General features: G+C 42.1%; 1 protein-coding gene across 1 annotated transcript in view; it reads right to left on the bottom strand.

The window, feature by feature from the left end:
• Positions 1 to 11,427, bottom strand: part of glra1 (glycine receptor, alpha 1) — a 36,126-nt gene extending 24,699 nt beyond the window's left edge. The window contains exon 1 of the mRNA XM_060062955.1: positions 11,349 to 11,427. Within this exon, the coding sequence (XP_059918938.1) occupies positions 11,349 to 11,427 (79 nt within the window). The remainder of the gene's footprint in view (positions 1 to 11,348) is intronic.
• Between the last annotated feature and the right edge of the window lie 279 nt (positions 11,428 to 11,706).

Genomic DNA, 11,706 nt, shown 5'->3' with positions numbered 1-11,706 from the left:
CAGACGAGTCGTCTTTCTAATCAGAACGCACGGGGCCCCGGGATCTGACCTACCGGGTGGCTTCTGCTGAACAGGCACAACATGGACTCATCACCTCCCTTCTCCCCTCCTCCTGTCTTATATTCTCTTGTCCTCCCCTCTCCTCTCTGATATTCTTATCTTCTCCCCTCTCCTCTTTGATATTCTCATTTCCATTCATCTGTTTTCCTCCTTTCCTTTTCTCTCTTCTATTCTCATCTCCACTGCTTCCATCCTTCCCCCCCCTCCCCTCCTCTCCTTTCCACTATACTGCTGTGCTCTCCTTCCTCTCCTCTCCTCTGCCCTTGTTTCCCTTCCTCTGCTCTCGTCTCCATTCCTCTGCTCTCCTCACCTTTCTTCTCCTTTCCTTTCCTCTCCCCTCTCTTCACTCTTCCTCGTTCCTATCCTGTTCTCTTCCATCCCTCCCCTCCCCTCTCTGTTATATTCTCTTTTTCCCTCACCTCACATCTGCTGTCCTCTCTTCTCCTCTTTCCATCTTTCCTCCCTCTAATACACATATCTGTTCTCGTCCATTCTCCAAACCCCCTCTTCCTTCGCTTCCCTCCCCCCATATTCTCCCCTTCTCCCCTTCTCCCCACACAGCAGAAAAAAAACAAGCAACGGCAGAACAAATCCATACACACCCACAGGATTTACACACATCTCTTTAAACACATCTATATAAAACCACTGACCTATAAACACACACACACACACATGCGTATGCACACGTATGCACATGCTCAAACACACACAAACTTACACACGCTTGCACGCACACACGGTCACAAATACACACAGACGCTAGCACACACACACACACACGCGCGCGTATACACACAGTAAGCGATACATAGGGCATCTGAAACAGCGTATAACCACTTTACTCAAAGCGATAGGCTGTTATAAATATTTTAAGCAACACTTAAGCTATGAAAAGCTTCAATGACCACAACTCGATATCGGTTCACCTAACTGTGCACACCATTACCAATTATAGCATGCAGGGAATCCATGCATGTATGCACACACACACACACACACACACATTCCCCCCCCCCCCCACACACACACACACACACACACACACACACACACACACACACACACACACACACACACACACACACACACACACACACACACACACACACACTCACACAAATACACCAATGGCAGCGACACACACAACACGCCGTTGTGTTGTACTGTACTTCCTGATATATCCAATCCATTGCTGACATTGAATCGTAATTCAAATATTGAACATTGGTCATGCAGCATGATCACAAAGACACACAACGGAGTGTAACTATTTTACACGACTACTCTCATTGAGGCCTTCTACACTACACATTTGTTACAAGCGAGAAGACGTGGCCACAGTCGCATGCTAGAATAATAAGACACAGAGTGCAAGATAAGTTAACTCTTTTAACTATGCCTTTAGCCTTAGATTGAAATTAGCCATAACTTGCTAACCTGCAAAATGTAGATTGCCCATACACAATTATACCTTTTTTCTAGCCAACAGGATTTGTCACCCAAAAACAGCCAACTGCAGTAGAATAAAAATAGCTTGTATGGCTAACATCCAACGGATATACTATTAGGCTTGAAACATTTAAAATATACCTTAACAAGCAAAACCTCACTTTCACATTGTGTGTATTCACAGGAAGCTAGCCAGGGCTACATTACACCTACAGTGTGTAGGCCTAAGAGAACATGCTCTACTGTGTTCACCAATAAGGTAAGCTTGTCTATTTCCTGTACAGAATGGTGGGTTTTATTTTCTCAAATCCTCCCACTAATGAAGTGTTTAGGAATAGCGTCAAGAGGGAAATTTAACATAATAAAGAACAGCCAGTAATATCGCTGATGTAAGACAAAGGTTTTTTTTTGCTTAATTGCTGTTGCGGCCAGATGTTCTCAGTGATCTGTAGAGAAGTGAAATTCGAGCCATATCATAGGACAAAAACACACTGAAACAGCACTGTATAGGTATGATTCATTCATATTCCTCACAACATTAGAAACATGGAAAAATGAAACTTGCCTTTATTTGTGACTAAATTCATATTAGGGGGGAAAAAAAGAAAGGAACTCAAAGCTTGGAAAGAAAGAAAGATAGAAAAGAAAGAAAGAAAGAAAGAAAAAGATAGAAAGAAAGACAGAGAACCGGAAAGAAAGAAGTAAAGAAAGAAAAGGAAGGAAGAACGATAGAGCGAAAGAACGATCAGAGAAGGAAAGAGAATAAAGTAAACCTGAAGAGGCAAGAACTAAAACCAGCAAAGAAAAGTACCTTTCTTGTGAGTAGCTTCATTTTTGGAGCCTTGTGGGTCTGACAGAGGAGAGATGACAATTAAACACAGAACATTGCAGCAACATGTATCCAACGAGCCGTTGTTCCCCGCTTGGGGAAAACAACCACTTAACTTAAATATCAGGGGTGGAGACAAGACAGCAAGGCTCTGAGGGTGGGTACTGTGTTCAACCGCGGCCAGACACCGAGGGGGGTCTTAGCGGTCGCTCAAGGGGTGCGTGGGGGCAGGAAAGGGAGAGTGTATCTTTTTACGGCAAGAGCAGCGAGGTGGGATGCAGAGTTTTGTGGAGAAAACATCTTACTGCCATTCTATAGCGGGCAGGAGAGGGGGGAGGCAATGCACCGCGATGGAGGAGAGGAGGAGGAGGAGGAGGAGGAGGAGGAGGGGTTGCAATGCAGTTGTGTCAAAGGGAGCGGAAGGTATAGGCCAGCAAAATGCACTACAGGAGATGCAATACGCCATTGAGAGAGAGAGCAACAGAGAGAGTAAGAGAGGGGAGGGGGGCAGGTGAAAGGTGGAGAATGCAAAGACTTCATGTCAGCTTCGATTCAACGAGGCCTCAGATTGGCCTTCGAGGAAATTACACATATTCATTTTTGTTCTTTGTTTTATTTCATTTTTGTTTCTGTGGTGTTTGGGTGGTGGCAGTTTGCCGTATCCGACGGTGACTGCTTCCTTACAGAGAGCGCCAGATATATATATATATCAATCTATATATATATATATACATGCATGCCGGAGAGGGTGAGTTACAGGTTGAGGAATGCTGATATTCAGCATATGAAAGCTCAAATCAAGGGAAAAGCCAGAAGCCAAGGCCAGACCGTTATTTTTCATATAATTCATAATAATAATTTCAGTCAGTAGGACTTCTCATCATTCAACGCCAATGGTCATTTTGATCTATCATAATCCACGATAATTAAAACCCCCTAGAGGATTTTCAAAATAGTTGATGACATCTATATCAACATATATAAATCAATGTCAAGCCCCTAGCTTGAGATTAGCCTTTTAGAGGATGTTGCGAGCCATTGATCCATGATTGATTTTCAACCTCACTGAATATTTAATTACCTTTTAATAACGCCTTCGATCTAAAAACACCAGCCCCAACCTTCCTCTGTCATCAGAAAGACAACGTTGTTGTTTGGGTGTTCATGTGAAGCGCAAGCTGTAATGATTGATGTGCCACGTCTAGAGCCAGCCCCATTATTCTGTGTAATCCTAGCATCCGCCTGCCTTCCCCTACTTGACAACCGCCATCTTGAAGGATGGGGACTACAGAGAACAGAACTCTGGGAGCCGTAGTACAATCTGTCATTGTCAGACGAATAAAAACGAAGTGGAAAAAAAACTAACGGGGTAGGTGCGGGGAGATAAATGAAAAGAATTCAACGTGACCGTGAACTCTTGTAGACGGGTGACTTACACTCTGTAATCTGCCCATCCAATACATAGACCATTTCTGCTCCCCTCTCTCTCTTACCATGCTCTCTGGTGAGGCTTAGGCCTGGGTTTAACCCTGAGGCTAGGGGTGACTGCTCCACGCGGCACCGCAGCACCTGCTGAGCCTAGCACTAAAACCGCCATTAGCGACAGCCAGCGACCAGAGCTCATTCCTAGTGTTAAACAGAACCCACACCCCTTGGCTTTGCAGGGTCGGCAAAATCATGGTAATTTCAAAATGGACCTCTGATAATATAAACACTTTTTATTGATCGGATAACGGAAATGTTTTTAATATTTTAACCTAAACCCTAGTCGAGAAAGGGTTTTCATATTTATGCTGAGGCTTTATCACCCTGCTGATGGTTCTTTGGAGAGTTTAATGCTGTGAGCAGAGGATTCGATTTGACAGGGCGACTGTCTCGCTTCCTAATGAATGTGTTGGAGTGTTGGAGGGCGGCGAGTGACCCCCATTGTCAGCCCTGCAAGACAGATACGCTGGCCTCAATCCCCCCCCCCGCCTCCCCCTCCTGGTGGTTACAGACGGTGATGGGGATTTAGCCGACTGAGTGAGTAGCTTTTTTAAAGCCACCATCTCCTCACAGGCATATTAGAGCTGCTTGGTTGACCCCACAGACCGAGAGAGAGTCATATAGACAGAGGAGAGAGAGAGAGAGAGAGAGAGAGAGAGAGAGAGAGAGAGAGAGAGAGAGAGAGAGAGAGAGAGAGAGAGAGAGAGAGAGAGAGAGAGAGAGAGAGAGAGAGAGAGAGAGAGAGAGAGAGAGAGAGAGAGAGAGAGAGGGGGGGATAGTGAGTGGGTGAGAGATTGAGTGAGAGGCATAGAGAGAGAGAGAGAGATGGGGGGGGGGGAAGCAAGACTGGAAGCTGTGAGGGAGAGAAAAATTGAATACACTGAAGGAAGAGAGAAGAAACAAAGAAGAGCCGGCGAGATGGACAGCGATAGAAAAGGAGAGAGATTGAGGGAGATGGAGAGACTTAAAGTGAGGAAGTTAAAGTGAGGAAGAACAAATCTTCGGCCCTCTCCCCACCTCGTCCTTCAGCGCCCTGAGAAATTGTTTCCTTTCTTTGACTATTGTTAAAATCACACAGACACAAAGACGGTTTAGAGCGGGGAATGTGTGCCAAACAACGATTTGACTTTGTACATGAAATAACTATGAGAAAATAACTCCATCTCTCTCTTCAATTATATATGAGACATGATATCTCTCTCTCTTTCACTTCCAGTTGGGGATGTATAAAGTCCTATCTCTTTCTCAATCTCTCTCTCTTCCAGTATGAAGCAACATCCCTCTGTAGCTCTTCCATTATGTATAACATAGAGCCTAACATAGTCTCTCTCTCTCTCTCTCTCTCTCTCTCTCTCTCTCTCTCTCTCCTCTCTCTCTCTCTCTCTCTCTCTCTCTCTCTCTCTCTCTCTCTCTCTCTCTCTCTCTCTCTCTCTCTCTCTCTCTCTCTCTCTCTCTCTCTCCAGGTATGTATACAACTTGGCATCTCTAGCCTATACCTTTGGTTCTCCTTATGCGTCTGCTGGAGACTCAGACTATTCATCTTCCTCTCCTTCCGTCTGGGGCCTCCTGGCATGGCCATATATTCCCCTCCATTCTCTCTCTCTCTCTCTCTCTCTCTCTCTCTCTCTCTCTCTCTCTCTCTCTCTCTCTCTCTCTCTCTCTCTTTGAATCCCTCTCTCTGTCTCTCTCCTTTTCAATATTCCTCTCTCTTGTGCCCTTGCTGTCTCTCTCTTGGCCAGACGTGACGTGCGATCGATATTCCTGTCATAACTCAGGGGACGAGTCACCTCTGTGGCAGCGTTAAAATTCCATACTCAGTGCAGAATAGTCTCCACTAAATACTCCAGAGTGGCTTTACCCCCTGGTGAACTGCGAGATGTTTTTTAACTATTTAAAATTAATCAGTCTATTAGCAAGGCTGTTGGACTTTACAATATTTGTTTGTCGTTAGTTCTAGAAAGAATATTAGCTTGATTTCTAACTGGTTTCTGTATCTGATCCATCAGACAACGTGCTAAGATGCTAAGACCACTGCAAGCATGACCTCAAAGGGCGTACATTTGGACAATGCATTGAATTTAAATTATGTAGATACTGATACTGTTGCTCACTGTTAACTGAAAGTAAGCTGACATGTATCTGTCTTACAATATCTGCTAATAAAAACTATAACATGAATCATTAAATGTACTGACTCACATTTTTGTAAATAAAATAAAGTTGAAACTCAAATATCATGCCCTTGTGTGCACCACTGTCATAAAAATGTTCTATTGGTCCATGGACTCGCTTTCTACAAAACAATGGTTCCCTACTTTCTTTTCATCCAGTATTCTCACTTTCTAATCACAACATGTTTCCATCTCTCCTTCCTTCCCCTTGTCCAGTCTTTTCCTCCTCTCGTTCTCCCGCTCTTTCTCATCCTCTCTCTCACTCTTATCCTTCTCCCCATGGCTGTTGTTGCGGTCCCTACTCATTAACTTATGCTCATTAATTCCATTAAGTAGCCATTAAACAAGTGCTGATCTAGGAGAAAACCAGCGTCAGGCTCTCACAGCTAATAAGCAAAGTTCATTCCCGACCCGACTGGAAGGAGACTCCAAGGAACTCTGCTTGGCTGCAATACTTACTAGTCTAGTAATGTAGGCCTACTCTTTGTGCTGCAATATTTTAGTTGAATGTAGGCCTAATGTAGTTTTGTACAAATATTAAATAATATAAATATTAGATAATGTAGCATTAGTTATATTGTAGATAATGTTATACATATATATTTTGGATGAAATCTTTGGATGTATTTTTATCTCTGACATCTGACCTAGAAAATCTCAACACATTAAACAAACATTCATATTTTTTGAAATCTTTACATTTACCACCTGGAAACTTCTCATAGGGTACTGCTATGAAGTATGCATACCACTGGGTGGAATAACTGGCAGGGTCTACCGAATAACATACTATCACTACCAAGTAGTAAAGAATTAAAGTGTTCTTTATATAATTCAATTTATGAATACAGAGAAAGCCAAACACACAAGTGATTATTGTTTGCGAAAGGGATTAGGATCAGAATAAGTAAATATTTGCTTTGTTGCTGTTGGAGTGCATTCCCTTGTTTGAACTTTGGTGACGGAAAGCCTCCCACTCTATTGCCGTAATATGTTGTGTAGACAGAATTAGAAACACTGCTGCTGACATTATAGAGTACTATATTGTATTGCAATTTAATCTCTGAAAATATGGTCTTTGTTTGTATGGACAAAAACACCCATAACTCATAGTGTGACATGATCGCTAATTAATTTTAGAAAATAGTAAATAGCCAGGGTTTATCTAGATACTGCATTTACACCATGTTTTGGTTAGCTAATGACAAAAATGTATGTTGGAATGTCCATTCAAACGGTTTGTCATAGCGCCTGTGATATACAGATTAAGCTGACATGATATAAGATAGGCTAGTAGCTCTGTTGCTTACTCAACTAGCATCTGATTGTGTCAGTTCATCTAGAAGCTGTTTAGCTAGTAGCCATCTTGCTAATATTTATCTCTATCAGATATCTGTTTATAAGCTGTAATACTATAGGTACCTCTGTTGCTAATATTAATCTAGCTAGAATCCATTGAACTGGTATCTCACTCGCTAAAAGCTGTTTAGCCAGTATATTTTTAGCGTGTAGTTGTCTAGCTAGTAGCATGTTTTGAGTTCCCCAGTGGGAGCTAACTGTGTAGCTGCACTTGTAGCCTGAGTGATGAGCAGAGACAAGGTTATGGAGGAGAGACACAGCTGCTATACTGCCATCTATCAAACACCCATGCATGCACGCACACACACACAATTGTTTTTGCATGTCTGTATTAAACTGTGTTGTACATCATGGCCGTTGGATATCTAAAACACAGTAGAAGATGTAGGCTATCCTCCTGTAGAAGATCTGGCTCGACTAGGTCTACACGACTCGACTACTGCCTTTATATCTGTCTGTTTGTCTGCCTACCCACTTGTCTTCCTGTCTGCTTGCCGGTCTGCCTGCATGTATACCTGCCTGTCTGTCTTTTATTTCCTTCAATATTGAAAATAAACACAATCTTGAATGCAATATAACACAGAGTAAAAAAAATCTAGGCTAGAGATAAAGGGAGCGAGAAAATAAGGTAAAATACAAATAAATATTTGATAACTGAACGAAAGCAAATATGATATTGAAAACAACAGGAGAAAAAAAAAGGAACAAAAAGAAGGGATTGGAGGGAGTGGATTCCCTTTTGAAGGTTAGAGGTGATTAATATTTAAATGTAGACGTATCGATCAGTGAAAGCTAACCACAAAAGCAAGTTAAAAACACCGATGGGTTATTTGCAAGATACAAAAAGCAGAAGAGAGTTGGAGCTACTAGATCAACCCCAACGGTTAACATTGCAGGCGACGAGTTGCCATTTTAAGACAAACGTCTGTCCTGACAAAAGCCAAACGCACATTTTTTCCAGAAGGGAGTGAGAAGGGATTGAAGAGAGGTGATGAAGAGAGCGCAACAAAGAGATAAAAAAAATAAGCTACTATAAGAGGCAACAAAGAGAGGAAGAGAGCGAATGAAGTCATGGATTGGCATGGACCTTTGGCATGTCCTGGAAGTGTCAGGAGTACTCGCTCTCCTCCCACTGTCCACCAGAGGAGCCTGCTAAATCAATCGGCAGCCGAGGCGGCCCCGCGGTTATGATCTGTGTAATTTCCTCTGATAAAGGCACATTGGTAGCTTCAGGCAAACCCCAAACCCGGCACTTTAAACCCCCTGCCTGACACACTCGCACTCCCCCCAAACCCCTCCCCCTCCCGTCACCCTCAGCTTTAGATGCAGCGCCAAATTAGCTAGGCTGGTGCTACTTTGATGCACAGAGGAAAAGGAGGAGAGAGGAAGAGGTTAGGAGGAAGGGAGAAGTGGTAGTAGTGGTATTTGTTTTATGTAAACCAGCTCCAGTTTTGCAGTTTTGCCTCATTATACTTTCAACATTCCGCATTTGCCCAAGCTTCAGCAGTTCGTTCGCCTTAAGTTTGCTAACATGCCGGCATTCCAAAGAGTGCAGAAATTCCACAGTTCTGGAATTCCATTTTCTTAAAAACATCAACCCAAGCATTCCATTCCGACATTTTCAAAAATAAATAAATGGCAAAGAAAAAGATTTCGCACTTTTAAATTTTTTTATGATAGGGTTCCAAAGATAACCCCTTGAGATGATGTGTGGTTCAGTATGACATTTTTGTTTCATCAGTATTTTCTCTTTTCTCCTACTACTGCAACCCTCCATTTTGCTTTTACCTGCTAGTTTGCGTTTGCAATATATATATATTTTTTTATCCTTTTTGCTCTGGATGTGAGTAAATGGTCGGGGCTGTTCAAGCCGATTGGTTTCAGTGACAGACGAGCCAGCTTAGAAGTGACAGAAGACAGCGCGAATGAGAGGTATAAGGATTTCCCGCTATGCTTTCCCATCAAACCGACAACCATGGAGAACCTTCCAGAGCGCATCTCACAGCGGTTTTCATTACAGATGTAGCAAAACTTTAAAATAAGTCCATATGCTTAGTCGATTATTAAAATGAATGTAATGCAGTTTAGAAAATCGTAGACTGACACCTATTGTATTATATTTGCAATATATTAATTTAAAGTCAGTGCTGTTATGCAAAGGGCACACTTGTTTTAGCAGTCATGGGAAGACAACTTTGATAATCTTGTGTTGGTTGATAGCTGATTTATTGACCTTTTAATAATTTCCGCCATGTTATAATCAATATATAAACCTCAATAACTGTCACGTCCTCCAATTTTAAACAGTTATCTGAAAAAGGTCACCAGAGCACTAGGCCCACAAAATGTGAACTATATTGTTCTCCGCTGAGAGGAAATACGATTTAAAAAAAACAAACAAGAAAAGAGACAGAGAGGGTAAGATTGAAGCCGATTTCCCATTCCTTCTCCAGAGGTCTCTGCCTGACAACACCTGTCCTGAACTAATTGTGCAGGTGGCGGAGGAAAAAGGTGAGCTGGCATCCTAATGTTTGTCGGTTGGCAAACAAACAAATAGGAAGGAGGTATTTTTGTTGCGTAGGCATGGTTCATTTTATATCGGTTTTATAAAAAAGGGAAAAATAGGGATACATTGATTCAACTCTATTTGTTTAATTGTCCCTTTTAGTATCATCAAATATATTATTTTAGGCAATTGCTCAAAAGCGATCTGATGAAAGCTGAGTGGGATTATAGAGGATAAATATAAAATGCAAACCGTATGGCAGTAGACGGCGAGAAAATAGGATGTGGCTTCATCGATAACTAATAAAAATGCAATTAGTACAGAGATCCAGCCGAAGCCAAGCAACAGCTAATTCGATAATTAGACATTTTGAAAATATGATGAAGAAATCTATTTGGGGAGTTTCTACTATTTTATCTTCCGATTTTGTTGCTTTATTGAGGAGGACATTAATAGCTAGAATGATTTGATATTGGAAAGTGGTGCCAATTACTAATTAGTTTGGACAGTTCTACAGAATGTGTGCGTGTGGTTTTATGGATTTATGATTGATTTATTGTAGAGGGGATATGTTCCTTCTATTTAAAAAAGTGCTTGCATCAGGTAATAGGTATGGAGGGTTGGTATGGTTCTGTATATATATATATATATATATATGTAAATATATATATATATTACACTAAATAATATATATTAATAATAATAAATAATAGCAGAAACCTCTGACATGCGTCTATAAAAGGGGGCGTCCATTCAGGGAGGGGTCAACTCAGTGGTACATAATCATCATCATCATAATCATCATCATTGGCATCATCATCGTCAAAACAATAAGAAGCAGCAGACATCCCGGAGAGAAGACGTTACCTTGACCACCCAAACAAGCAGTCGGGCTACTCTGAGGATACCACGGAATGTAGCCGAGCTAGTACCATGAGTGCTCTATCTATCTGAATAGATTAGCATCACAGGCAGCTAACGACTGCTACATCTAATGGTACACCTCTGTGCTTAACGAGGGGGTGGGGACAAGGTGGTAGGGTGATGTACATAAGGGGAGGGTGGGTTCTCTAAAGGAAACACCTGGAAAGAGACCAGCCTCGTTCTACCTTATGAAGAGAGAGCAGCAATTACCTTTGTTCATCACTGCACAGGGCCAACAAAAGAAGTCAATAGAGTGAAACCAAAATAAACACAGAGGGTTAAGACCGGCATTATGAGAGCAAAGACATTTGATTTCAACATTCGTATCAACATTTTATAAATATTTCTATGATTTTTGTTGTGATTGTTTTTGAATTATTTTTAATTGCAGATACAAACCTGTCTTTTGTTTCTTGAGTGACCTGAGTTAATCAAAACTTTTTTACCATGAAATAAACTATGCAGATAAGACAGACACAAATTTTTTTTCCAAAGTCAACAGATGATGTGGATGGCCACGTTATGTGGTGTTCTCCTGCTGTGTGTTGGTGGTGGATCGTACCTTTGAAGTTGGGCCGGATGCGGGCGTCGTACCCGGACACCTTCCCCATCAGTTTGTCCAGGAACTCAGAGGGAGGCATTGGAGTGGCAGCCTTCCTGGCCGCGGCCTCTTTAGAGGCAGCCAAGCTGCAGAGAGAGAAAGAAAGAGAGAGAGAGAGAGAGAGAGAGAGGGAGGGAGAGAAAGAAAGGGAGGGGGAAAGAGGAAGGGGGAGGGATAATAAAGATAAACATTTAGGAGAGAGAGACATGTTTCAGAGATATCCAGGAAAGGGCAACACAGAGAGAGAGAGTGAGAGTGAGAGAGAGAGAGAGGCAGATGGGGGAGGAAGAGAGAGATGAACATTAGAGAGAGAGAAAGA

The sequence above is a fragment of the Gadus macrocephalus genome, chromosome 10, assembly GCF_031168955.1.
Source record: "Gadus macrocephalus chromosome 10, ASM3116895v1".
Classification (NCBI taxonomy): domain Eukaryota; kingdom Metazoa; phylum Chordata; class Actinopteri; order Gadiformes; family Gadidae; genus Gadus; species Gadus macrocephalus.
This window is presented reverse-complemented; position numbering and strand designations above follow the sequence as displayed.